General features: G+C 42.9%; 1 protein-coding gene across 3 annotated transcripts in view; it reads right to left on the minus strand.

The window, feature by feature from the left end:
* Positions 1 to 13,979, minus strand: part of AMBRA1 (autophagy and beclin 1 regulator 1) — a 147,748-nt gene that overhangs the window by 13,650 nt on the left and 120,119 nt on the right. For all 3 annotated transcript variants that reach the window (XM_035115335.3, XM_035115345.3, XM_088653921.1), the window contains exons 17-18: positions 2,005 to 2,097; positions 1,119 to 1,312 (exon numbers count right to left, since the gene is read on the minus strand). In XM_035115335.3, the coding sequence (XP_034971226.2) occupies positions 1,119 to 1,312; positions 2,005 to 2,097 (287 nt within the window). The remainder of the gene's footprint in view (positions 1 to 1,118; positions 1,313 to 2,004; positions 2,098 to 13,979) is intronic.

The raw sequence follows: 13,979 nt of genomic DNA on the forward strand, positions 1-13,979 counted from the left end.
TGATAAGTCAAGGCTTTATGTCCTACAAACTAACATGCTCCATCTCTATTAAGTGCAAGTGGAAAAGACCCCTATATCTTTGTTCAAAGGAAGCCTAGCACCTATGATAGGGCAGCTGATAATGAGGAGCACTATAGAATCGTTTTAAGGATTTACTTTAGTATGGATGACTCCAAACAATCTGATTTTCTGGTGAACCTTCCTATGTACACAGGTTGATGCATTCCGTGTCAGTGGCCTTTTACAAATGACACCAGTGGGAGGAATCTGGCTTCCAGCTTGAAACCCAGCACGTTCACAAGAATTTCCAGAATCCCAGCTTTAACTTTTAAGTCTCTAGCTCTCAGAGTTGCACAGGAATAATAATAAAAACAAATCAAGATACTGAAGTCAGAATATAGGGTGGGCAGTGTTTCCAAATAGCTAGTGGAAGGGAATGATCAAATCAAACCAGTTCTTCAGTATCTCTTGAGGTCTGGCCTTCTGGTACTTCCCCCCCAGCCAAGAGTATACCTAAGGTCTAAGTGAAACATATGTTCCCAAAGAGACTATGGGTAGGTGGCAAGCACTATTTCAGAAGCTAAGCATCAAAACATTATTTAGATGTGGGCACCTGCTGGCAGAAAAACAACAACAGAGAAGAGCGCAGGAGGAGACACAGTGCTGGTGACCAACAACTGATTTCCATCAGTTGCTTGTCATCATTCAGTGAAGTCCCCAACATACTTGCAAATGTTTGCAATTCACACAACGTTTGTGGTCTGTTATGTGTGAGAGAAATGTTTTCTAAACCTCCGCAAGTTACACAGAGAGGAAAAGTTTCCTTTGCTAGAATCTTAGCACTCTTTAATCTGAAGAAGGAGCAGCAATTTGTTGGCTTATTGATAATGTTTTAGATGCAAGCCTCTTTGGACACAACAAGCTCAAGAGGTGTGAAGACCAAAAGGAAGGTAACCTATACTGGAAAAATTCTTTCACTCTATCAAGGAAGATTCTTTCACTCTATCAAGGAAGGCTATGGTTATGGATAAGGCAGCTTCTATATGTAGATAGATTCTACTTTTAAGAATGTCACATCCCATGTTCCCATTACTTTTGGTTATTTTACATGTTCTAACCTTCTGCAGTCCCTGAAGCAGAACCTCCTGGTTCCTGAACTTCCCTCTCCGTTTGTGTCTCTGCATTCTGCAGCTGAGGAGCCAGAGTCTGTGTGCCCTGTGATGTCACAGAAGTGGTTGGGTTCCGTGGCTGCAGGCCTATGGCATTCATTAGACCCATGTCCCTGTCTGTCCTCCATGTGGCTCTGCTAGTTCTAAAAGAGAGAGAAATAAATTGAAGGGTAAACACACAACATCCTCTATGTCCCTGAAAACAGTAATTTATCAGTACTTTATTTTGCACTTCAGTGAACACCATAAGCATCTTCTTTGTACAATGATCTAGATGTTGTGGACTATAGTTTGCATCATCCCTGACCACTGGCAATGCTGGGAGTTGTTATCCAAAACATATGGAGGACACTATACTGACTAAACATGATCTAGGGTAGTCAAAATGTCTATTTAGATATCCTCTACCTTTTATCTCTATGAATGATTCTGGTTAAAGACCTCAGTGTTAGTGCCAGATTCTATGTTTTAGGTTGTAACTAGTCTAGCCTCACAGCATTTCCCTTACCATCATTTATTTCAATTTCATGTAACATTTTCACACAAAGCACATATAGCTTCTCAAATGACTTAAATGAGGGTATGATTGGCAGCTAGAAGGACCGCAGTTGACAGATGTACTTTAAAATTTCAGCCTGCACCAGTGAATAGACCAAACATAACCACTGGCAGTCAGTCAAGTGCCAAGGGGTAGATAAGTTTTAAATATTCAGCCATCATAAGAGGGAAACACAGGCATAACCAGCCCTTGTAAATTCGATGGAAGAAACATACAGTTCAGCATGTGCTCCCAAGCTATGACTGATTGCCCCTACACTCATCCTCCAAGACTCACCCAGGCCGCTCGGTACTCCTGCTGTTGGAATGCACAGTGAAGACGGTCTCATTCAGCTGGTCCCAGTAGTACTCAACCCCAGAGTTTAAGGCCCTGCCATACAAAAGGAAAATGGGAAATTAAGACATTTTTCTCCATAAGACCTCTATAGGAAAGTAAACATGCTACTATACTTGGCAAAATAATCAGTTTCAGAACTTGCAGCATATATTGCCAAAATGTGAACTATATAATCAGGCCAGGTCCCACAAACCTGTTTGTTCACCTCTGATCATGGTTGCTACTATGTGGAGAGTCATTTGCATTCCGAGATTCTCTACTTGGATTTGGTTATTTTCAGCACATTGCTATGAATGTCCAGAAGTAGCAAGGTATAAATCTTATTTGCATGAAGAGCGGCTGTAAACTTTGGTAACTACATATAAACTAACCCTGTCAAAATATTCTGTGGCAGCGCCCTATGATGCCTAATGGCAGCAGAAGGCCTTCTTAAAGGATCAGGCAGTAGGACTACTAAGGAACACATGCATCCGTAAAGCTCCATAAACAGAACCATATTGTTCAGGTGGAATTTTGCATTTAAGACTGTTCATATGTGTGGCCCTTATAAGCAGCCACATTATTATTGCCTGGCTTATTTATGACATTACCATTAGCCTGGTAGCTGACTGACAAATGGATTAGGCCTACTGGAGTCAAGAAAGTGTAGTTTTATTTCACTTTAGGTTTATCAAGAAACACCTGTCTGACACACATACACATACTTCAGTATGCTTTCACTTTCCCTTCAAATTTCATCTATTCTGCATGGAAGTCCTGGAAACTAATAATAGCTGTACAAATTACCCACCCAAGACTCCAAGGAATTGTGGAGTCCTCAAGATAGTGCCATTAGGGACGTTCCAAGACGTGGGAGCAAGAAATCTAGACAATCATGAAGCCCATCTAACTAACATAATGGATCTAAAATTTAAGACAGACATAATATGCTTTCTATAGTCACTCTTTGAACCCATGTGACAAGCAGCAGCCCCAGCCCACAGCAACTAGAAGTACGGCATATTGAGAGCATATATAAAGAGCTTCTGAGTAGGGAGAAGCTCGGTCAGGTGTGAAAGGTCCCCAAGGTCAGCTAGACAAATTTCGTGATTGCACAGGTCCCTTGTTGACTTAAGACACATGAAGTACCACTGAAGAAGTGTTCCACAAGTGTCTTGAGCAGTGTTTAGCATAATAAAGCCCTGGAAGCTAACTGTCTGAACATGTGCCCTGCAATAAAAGCAACACACTTCATTAATAAGATACATGCCTGTTAAGGAGTGCTTGCAAATTTTCTACAAAATACAGAGAGCCCCGTTTATGTGAGGGTTATGTTCAGAGGCACATGGATAGGGGAAATCGTGTATAACTGAAACTCATTGAAAAAGCTTGCAAACATCCCATTCTGCCCTTTTAGTGACGTCTTTATGACGTTTCTGGGTCACTTCCAGGTTCAGTACAAATACATGGTTGCACACATATTGAACGTGCATAAATGGGGTGCTTTCTGTATTTCAGTGCAGAAAAAATTTGTAAACTGTGTGAAGATTGTTACTTGCGACGCTCACACATGTTTTGTACTCTGTGCAAACATATAAACAAAATGGAGAACAACAACTGAACATCTCTACAGCTGTGTCATGTAACAATTTCCACACTGTCCCAACAAATGCTCTTCCACGAGAGAAATTTGTAACCTTTGAAGCTACCGGTACCTTCACATGTGGCGCTAAAATGCTTATGCTATAAAAACAATTCCTACTGGATGCAAATTTAGATTCAGCTATGACAGTCAAAAGCACAAAAGATCAAGATAGCAGGCCTCTGTAGAAGGTTTCATTCCAAATTCTCAAACTTTCCCCTTGTAGATTAACTAGCATATTTGCAGTCTCAATGTAACAAGCGAGCACCGAGGTGATTTGGCAGGATACTAGGAATAGGTTGCCATCTGTCACTTAAATCCGAGGAAGATGTAAATCAAAATCGCTGCATTTTTATCTTACCTCCTTTCCCATTTTTAATTTTGGGCTGCAGCAAACAAGGTATTCCAGCAGAGCCTGTGGCTAAATAATAAGCTTCTATCAGGCACCCTTCCCAACACAAAATATTGGCTTAGCTGCCAAGTATCCCGTTTTTCACAGAAAACCCCTGGATTTTAATCCGTTTCCTGCTGTTCTCCCGAATAGAGAAAAATCCCGGAAATCCCCCGGATTTCCTACCTGCCAGGGAGCCTCCATTTTGGGTGCCACTCTTCCCATGTGTGGGCACCGGAAATCAGGCAGAGTGGCACCGGAAGTCGCTTCTATGCATGCCCGGTGGCCATCTTGGTGGTGGCTGCATGGCGGAGGCTGTCACCAAGATGGGCGGCCCCGGAAGTTGTTTCTACGCAACTTTCGGTGCTGCGCCGCTGCTGATCCCGCATTTTTCAGCGGGAGACTTGGCAGGTATGAATACTGGCAGCAGGGAGGATCTTAATCCAGTCATTATTCGAGCTTGTATTTCCCTCACTGCACCATCCCAGCCAGAATAAAGGAGGTACAGATTGACCACCTTTTCAGATAGGTGATCTGGAACTAAGTTTGCTCTACTAGCAAGAAAGCAAAGAATCCAGTGTCATTACTTGCCCTCATAGTTTCAAGACAATGTAAAATAAGCATTTTCATCCCTCCCCTGCTTTTTTTGCTGGATGCTGTAAACACAGCCTTTAACACCCCTCTATACTCTGCTGCAGTGTTGGAAACTGAGATATGAAAGCTAGGAGCTAAATTTCACCTTAAACCTAGGTTATGGGCGCTGCAATGGAATGTCCAGGCGTGCTTTTTTATAACAAGAACACAAAGCTGAAAATGAATGAACTTCAGCTAAAATTTTATATTCATTTTTCACATGGTCTAGTCCTCATCTGAAGACTGCAAAAAACAAAGTCATACATCCCCTGCCCCACCCCCAATATTCCTATGTGGGTTACTATGGAGAAACCCAGCCAGATGGGTGGGGTTTAAATAATAAATTATTATTACTATTACTATTACTATTATTTCTCCAGTCCTCAGAGAGTGGCTAGAAGTGGGGAGGAAGAAAAAGGTCCTCCTTTCGTTCCACCAGTGGCAGTTCTAATCTGAAATCTTAGGCGCAGTACTGCTCCCAGAGCTCAGAAACTGCTCGCATTAATGAAATTCCCAGTCGCAAACCGCGCCTAGAACAATAGGAGTTTTGAATGCTGCTCTACTGCCAACTGAAAGAAGGGGGACTTTACAAGAACATTTTGGCCCTTGCAAAAAGCAGGGGACCAATCATTTGACTGTTTCGAAGTGGCTAAAAGCAGACCACTAATCTGGAAATGGTAATTAGCCAGGATGTGGAGCTCAAGGGTGCAGGTATTGGGGGTGCCAGGCAAGCTCCCTCGGGAGCCATAAGTGGGGAGCCCGGTCTTGTGTTGCCGCCCTCCGGACCTCTCACAGAGGAGGCACTCAAAAGAATGGCCTCAGGTGACAGTCGGAGGGTCTGGGTTGGTTAACATGGGGAGAGGCGATCCTTGGGGTATTGCACTCTTGAGCCCTTTAAGGCTTTATAAGTCAAAACCAGCACTTTGAACTGGGCCCAGAAACTAACTGGCAGCCAGCGCAGTAGGGCCAGGATTGGCGTTATATGCTCAAACCATCTTGCCCAGGTGAGCAACCTAGATGCTGAATTGTGCACTAGCTGAAGTTTCTGAACCATCTTCAGAGAAAACCCCACATATAAGTTGTTGCAGAAATCTAACCTAGAAAAAAACCCCAAAACAAATGAGTATCCAGGATAAGTCCCATAACTGTTTATTCCATGCTTGTTCCATGCTTTCCCAGGTACACTGATTGGCAGAGTAAATAATGCAACTGCAGAGGTGATTCAAATTGTGTTTCTTTCTGGAAACAGGTGAAAACACTTGTAGCTTTCTGGCATCACATATGCAACCTGATTATTCTCAGCTACATTCCACATGAGCAGCTCTTCCATGCTGTGGGGTAAATGCTTATTGCTGCTCATATGACACACATATTATTATTTTTAAAAAATCAGGGACAACTGGAGATTTAAACATGAGGCAAGATCTACAGGAAACAAATATACAGTTGCAATTCTGCCTCTTCGTGAACTGAACATTTAACCTCTACTGAAGCAGGCTTCAGGTTTTCAGAATAAAGGCAAACCTAGAGCAAACTGGATACCATACAGACCAGGGTCCCCAAACTACGGCCCGGGGGCCGGATGCGGCCCAATTGGCCTCCCAATCCGGCCCGTGACGACCCCCGCCGCTCGCCGCTGCCCGCTCTTACGGCGCGCAGCGCGGCGGCGCTCTTCCAGGTCGGAAAAAAGCGCCGAAAATCCTTTGTGCGCATGCGTATGGGCCTCTCCCGACCCAGAAGAGGTCATTTCTGGTGCACTTCCGGGTCGGGGGAGGCCCATACGCATGCGCACAAACGATTTCTGGCGCTTTTTCCGACCTGGAAGCACCCCGGCGCGCACTCCCCTGCCCTCCGGCCCGCCGCGCGATCGGCGCGGTGGGAACCGGCCCAAAGCCTGGTAAGTCTGGGGACCCCTGATACAGACCTTCTTTCTTCTTCTTCTTTGGCGATCACTCATAGCCAAGTAAGATTGTCTTCCATAAACACGATTTTAACAATGGGTCCGTAAGTGACTGTGGAGGCCAATTCTGGATCCACATGTCCTTCCACACCTTCCACAGTGGGGACATTGGTTTCCAGGCAGGAGTTGATCACAGTGTGGATTTGCCAAGCGTGCCTTCCTCTTAGCATGTTTCTCCCTTGCATCCTGAGATCGAGTTTCTTCAAAGCCCATAACACCTTTGGTAAAGGCTGTTCTCCAACTGGAGCGCTCGCAGGCCAGTGTTTCCCAGTTGTCAGTGTTTATACTGCATTTTAAAAGATTTGCCTTGAGACAGTCTTTAAACCTCTTTTGTTGACCACCAGCATTACAATTTCCATTTTTAAGTTTGGAATAGAGTAGTTGCTTTGGAAGACAATCATCAGGCATCCACACATGACCAGTCAAACAAAGTTGATGTTGAAGAATCATTGCTTCAACACTGGTGATCTTTGCTTCTTCCAGTACACTGATATTAGTTCGCCTGTCTTCCCAAGTGATGTGTAAAAATTTTCGGAGACACCGTTGATGGAATCTTTCGAGGAGTTGGAGATGGCGTTTATGAGTGGTCCATGTTTCACAAGGATATAGTAAGGTTGGTAGTACAATAGCTTTGTAAACAAGCACTTTGGTTTCCCCGTGAATGTCCCGGTCCTCAAACACTCTGCACTTCAATCGGGAGAAAGCCGCACTTGCAGAGCTCAGGCGATGCTGGATTTCAGCATCAATGTTGGCCCTTGTGGAAAGGTAACTGCCTAGGTAGGAGAAGTGATCAACGTTTCCCAACGTTACACCACTGAGTTGGATTTGTGGTGCTGCAGAGGGGTTATTTTGTACTTGTTGGTACAGCACTTTGTTTTTTTGCATGCTGAGTGATAGGCCAAGCTTTTCGTAAGCTTCTGCAAAGATATTTAGGAGGGTTTGGAGGTCATCCTCTGAGCATGCGCATACTACCGTACGTTGTCGTCAGCATACTGAAGCTCTATGACGGAAGTTACGGTAACCTTATTTTTTGCTTTCAGCCTGTTCAGATTGAAGAGCTTTCCATCTGTTCGATAAATGATTTCTACTCCGGTGGGGAGTTTCCCGTCGACAAAGTGTAGGATCATGGCAATGAAAATAATGAATAGAGTTGGGGCAATAACACAACCCTGTTTAACACCTGATCCCACTGTGAATGGTTCACTTTGAGAGCCATTGTTATCTGCGATTGTTGCTGTCATATTATCATGGAGGAGCCGAATGATGTTTACAAATTTATCTGGTCAGCCAATTTTCAGAAGGACAGTCCACAGGGCATTACGATTTACAGTGTCGAAAGCCTTAGTCAGGTCAATAAATGCCATATACAGGGGTTGGTTTTGTTCTCTGCATTTTTCTTGAAGTTGTTGAGCGGTGAAAATCATGTCCACTGTCCCCCTAGAAGGCCGAAAACTGTTTTGGGATTCAGGAAGGGTCACCTCGGATATTGTTACCAGACGGTTTGCTAAGATCCTTGCAAGAATTTTGCCGGCCGCAGCTAATAGAGAGATGCTTTGATAGTTAACACAATCAGTTCTGTCACCTTTTTTTAAAAAAAGAGATTGATAATTTTGGCATCTCTAAAGTCTGCTGGGATTACCTCTCTTTCCCAGATTTTTTCGATGAGCTTGTGAAGTTGTTGTGTAAGTTCAATTCTGCCCACTTTGAAGATTTCGGCAGGTATGCCATCAGGTCCACTGGCTTTGTTGTTTTACATTTGGTTAATAGCTATACACAACTCTCCCAGATTTGGAGATATTGTAAGCTCATCTCTAACTTGTTTTTGCAGAATTTGTGAGAGGACCTCAGCAGCTATGGGGGAGTTGCGGTTAAGGAGATGTTGGTAATGTTCTTTCCAGCGCAGTACAATAGCTTCTTTATCTTTTAGAAGTGTGTTACCGTCTGCTGAGCGTAGGGGGCATATGCCATGATTTATTGGCCCATAGATGGTCCTTGTGGCTTTAAAGAAACTCTGTGCATCATGAGTGTCGGCTAAGTGCTGGATCTCTTGAGCTTTTTTTATCCACCAGGTGTTTTTTTCTCTGGTTCTTCTTTGAACCTCAGCCTTAGCATTGGCATAGGTTTTTTTCTTAATGGCACAGTTTCTATCTCTTTGCCAGATCTGAAAGGCGTTCCTTTTCTTGTCAATCATGTGTTCAATCTCACTGTCATTCTCATCAAACCACTCCTGGTGTTTCTTGGTTTGGTATCCAAAAGTTTGTTCACAGGCTGCAATAATGGATTTTTTAGTTTGGTCCAGTGTTCCTCAATGTTATCAGGGAATTCTGAAAGCAGATGGTCCTTAAGAGTCGTTTGGAAGCAATCCCGCTTAATGGGGTCTTGAAGGGCTTGAGTGTTCATTTTGCGCCTTGGTTTCCGTCCTTGAAGCCTGCGTTGAGGTATAATCTTGATAGCCATCGTGGAGCGTATTAGTCGGTGATCTGTCCAGCAGTCGACAGTGCTCGTCATTGCTCTGGTAAGGAGCACATCACGGCGATCTTTAGCACGGACAATAACATAGTCTAAAGAGGTGCCAGTGGTTTGACCGAGGATGCCTCCATGAAGTTTTAAATTTATTTTTCTGTTGAAAGAGTGTGTTGGTAATAACAAGGTTGTGTGCTGCACATATCATCAAAAGTAAGATTCCGTTCTGGTTGCTGTTGCCAACTCCTTCTTTCCCAATAGTCCCAGGCCACAGATCGAAATCTCGCCCAACTCTTGCATTAAAATTACCCAGGATAATTTTATCTTCCTTAGGTGTCTCTGATAGGATGGTATCCAGCTGAGAGTAAAAATTTTCTTTATCGGCATCCAGTGTTGGTGCAGAAGCGCTTATAATAGTAGCCTGTTGGTTTTTGGAGAGCTTTATTCAAAGGGTTGAGAGTCGCTCATTAATGCTGGTAGGGACTTCTGACAGGAGCTTCACAAGGTCGTTTTTGATAGTGAAGCCTACCCCATGTATTCAATGTTCTTGTTCAGATAGACCTTTCCAGAAGAGTCTGTAGCCTCCATTTTCTTCCTTCAGTTGTCCCTTGCCTGCTCTTCGAGTCTCTTGAAGCGCTGCAATATCAATGTTAAAACATCACAGCTCTCTTGCAATGATGGCAGTTCTGCGTTCAGGACGCTCGCTGTCTGTGTTATCTGACAAAGTCCGTATATTCCATGTTCCAAAGTTCAATTGTCTTTTACGACTGCTAGGTGGTGACCCCACTGGGCGCGGTAATCCAGTCAGGGGGAAAGGGAGGCAGACTATGTTCAGGGCGCCTTTTCTATCCCCTCCCCCTTCTCGGGGTGAGCAGAGTGGATCCTAAAAAGGGCTGCTCAGTCATGGATGCAGCTGCCGAGCTGCTCAACTGCCTCGTTCCTTGAGTCAGAACAATTGAATCTGCATCCACCGCCCATGTGCCGGTTCATGACTAGGGGCTTCCAGATTTCACGATCCTGCCCCCATTACCATTTGCCGATCGCCATGGGACTTTTGGGGTTTGGGTTGGGTTTTTGGAAGACGCATGTGCATGATTTTGTTTTATGTGTGTAGATCAGTGCACGCTGACCAACGCACAGTCTTCGCAGTAGGGCTCTGTTCCGATGGCATGAAGTAGTCACGACAAACCAGTAGATTCCTATCTGCTGCAGCCTTCATCCGCCTTCACAGCTGTTGTAACATCTGTTATCATCCACCTGTTCTGCTGTTGAGGACTTCTTGGATCATTCTTTGTCTAGCTCCTTCCCTTTGACCTTACCGTCTTGGGTGACCCTGCTGGGAGTACGAGATTCCCGACGGCTTCGCTCACAAGGGTCATAGGAACATGCAAGCCCACTCACCATGACAATGTGATGATCCAGCGAGTAGGATACAGACCTAACGTCACAAGGCAGATTCCTGGAATTGCCATATGAAGATATAGTCTTCATTCTGGGTGAAGCTAAGAACTGCCATTGCTGTGCCTGTCTGGAGAGCTGAGGTGGTGAATGGGCTTCAAGGTAGAAGAAGACAATGAATTCTTAATGCAAAAGCTTCCACTTAAGACCCATCATGTGCAGAATGTGGACTTGTTTCACTCATCCAAATAAGTCATTCCCTTCTAATGTGCATGTGTACAGAAACACTGTGCAAAGGAAACAAGAAGCCCATATCTTGCAGTTTTGGTGTTTGTTTTAGGAAGGATGCCAATACTGTTAAGATAATTGGCTGAGCAGTAAGTGACTGCACAAACAGGCATGCTAACGAAACAAATAGGATTAGCAAGTGGATTCTGTTCAAACTCATGCTGTTTTTTAAATCAAGACCAGCACAACAGGCATAGGTGACCACTGACATTTTACTGCCTTAATAGCAGCATACTGTATCTTCTTCTAACAGCCATTGCACACCTGCTACTGCTTGGATCAAATTTACCCAACAAGGCTTAAGAATAGAAAATTTAGTCGTGTCAAAACAACATTTTTGTGAGAATCCCCTGCCAAGGCAGTAAGGATGCCCTACATTCAAGCAAAGCAAGAGAGGGAGAGAGGGAGAGAGAGAGATGAAGCGAGATTTGGGAGGATAGTTCGAAATCATTCACAGAACAATAGCAGCAGTAGCAACAAATGGAATGGCTGTAGGGCGTTTCTGGAAGTATACTAAAAATGTGCCTTCATGATCAGAAATCAAATCTATAAACCAAAAAGATATGCATCCATTTATTCATTTACCCAGGAAATCTTGTCAGTAAATATAATTCCAGTTTTCATGTTATAACTAGGGACTGTAAGGGGTAAAATGTGTTCTACAGTGGAAGCGCAGGGACCAGGAAACATAGTAAAGAGGTGAGACTTAAAATGATGGGGAAGGTATGACCTCCTGCCTGCTAGAAACGCTATCCACACTTTTGGTTTATTATTATTATTATTTTTAAAAACCTATGACTTTAACCTTTTCTCAGGAGCCATGAGGTCTAAAAACTTGCTGGACTTGAATGCTAAACTTCCTGATTTTATGTTCAGTGCCATATTTAACATTTATTAAACTGACCCTCTAGACTAGAGTTTGCTTTGCATTGCTTCAGTCTCAAGAAGCCCAAACAGTTGATACTGAAGGCGTACCTTTTTTAAAACAAAACAAAACAAAACAAAAAACATTCACCTCCAAGAATCCTCTGAGATACACTAAATTATGAATGGGAGATGTCTCCTCTGGATCATATTAATAATTGGTAGTAGAGAGCATGGCTGCTTCTCAGATTGTAATCTATACACAGTAGAAGGGATTGCTTTATGGCGGTACTGGACTTCCAGCAACAACTTTTTCTGCTTCTTCTTGCTGTTTGAAGAGTGTCTGTTAATTCCTAATTGCAATCATTTCCAGTCCCCATGCACAGTGATGAAGTGGCAGAATTCAACTTCAAGTAGCTTCTACTCTAGTCAATTTCACTCTGAAAAATTAATATTTTCTTCAACAGCAAGGCACTGCTGAAAGGAGACACAACTGTGTAACTAACACACACACACACACACACACACACACACACACACACACACACACACACACACCACTCTTCCTCCCAAAGTTGCCCAGGTAGTAATCTTTAAAGAACTAGTGTAAATGCACATATTCTTGTTTTCCATAGACTTAAGGGAACTATTTCAGAACTACTCCGGGCATTGTATGCAAGACTATGGGCACTATCCAGTTACTGCCTGCAATTTTCACACCACAATGCAAACGTCTATAGCACTGGAGCTGGTCATGCTGCTGGAATCTAATCCCAGCTTCTCCTCAAAACCTGCAAAATGAGGTTGACGATATGTATTTATTTCTCACATTTTTCAGACGCTAAAGATAACTCACAAACATGTTTTTAAATGATGCCATGAAAAGTTTGATACCGATAGGCACTGAATTGACCCAACAAAATAAAATGTGAAAAAGAAGCAAGTCCTTTTACTGAAGCCAGTTGAATTGGTGATGCAAACCTTAAGCTTGCCCAGGGGGAGTGTGTGTGTGTGTGTGTGTGTGTGTGTGTGTGTGTGTGTGTGTGTGTCTATGTGTAAATAAAAATATAAATCGCCTCATTCCGGGCTAGAAAAAGAGTGTTGCATTATTTGACTGTAAGCACCACAGTCCAATTTTATTGCATATATGTTCTACAAAACATGAAGCTTGTTAGTTTACTGGAGAGATTAAAAATCAGAATCTACAAACTGAACAAACCATTTAAACCATGCTGATAACCTAGAATTTCAGCTACTTAAGATGTTAACAATGCTACCACTGCTTACATTGTTTTGATCCCTTGGAATAGCTTAAGCTATTTAGGTCCTATCAAGAGCAGAGAGCTACTTAAAATCTTTAAGCTACTTGAACTGCTCTAAAGCTTTACAGCATATTTTAAATTGTGTTATGTTCTTAAGAGCATCTTAAACTTCAATGTACTCTTTAAGGCTAGGTAGTGTTGAGCCGATTTTAAGTTCCAAGAATGATCAACCCAACCTTAACACTTAAGGCTAACAACTTCAACACTCTTTTTCTTAAAAAAAAAAAAAACCTAGCTCAAAATAGAAGAAAATTATTTGCACAAAGTGAAGTCAATAACATTACAAACTGTAAGAGTAACCCTATACCTTAATAGAATACAAGAGAATAATGTACACAGCTTACAGCTCCCAAGTTATTAACATGATTACTGTACATTCCTGCGTATAAGACTACTTTTTAACCCAAGAAAATCTTCTCATAATTTGGGGGTCGTCTTATACACCGGGTCGTATTTCTTATATTGCAAGTCTATCCCAAACTCTATACTTTAACTGGAAAAGTTGGGGGTCGACTTATATGCCCAGTCGTCTTATGCGCCGGAATATACGGTATATATAAGTAGTAGCAAGATCTTTGAAGTAAGCTGCAATTTGAACCTTAGGTGTCTTCACACACACATATACACTTTCTCTATAACAGAAAGAGACAGTATAGGAAAAATCCCTCCCTTGTGCATCGTCCCAATTGGTGACTAAGATTTGAGTCATGTCACCAGTCATATTACGTTCATTTCCAGTTAGGGGGCTGTTTCTCTTGCCATTCTGTCTCCTACTCAATTGAGCAAATGGAGAAACTGCCTTGTCCCTTATTCCTCTTCTCCACTCAGCCATGTTGTAGAACTACAGCTCTCCTCCCACTACCTGGCTATTCCAGTTGTGTTACCCCAACTTCTAAAATTACATTACAAATCAGCATGTGCTGTCTTCCAATTAAACCTGCAAATTCAGGGATGACATTTTTGGGGAGGAGCTGC

Source organism: Zootoca vivipara, chromosome 1 (genome assembly GCF_965207765.1).
Source record: "Zootoca vivipara chromosome 1, rZooViv2.hap1.1, whole genome shotgun sequence".
Taxonomy (NCBI): domain Eukaryota; kingdom Metazoa; phylum Chordata; class Lepidosauria; order Squamata; family Lacertidae; genus Zootoca; species Zootoca vivipara.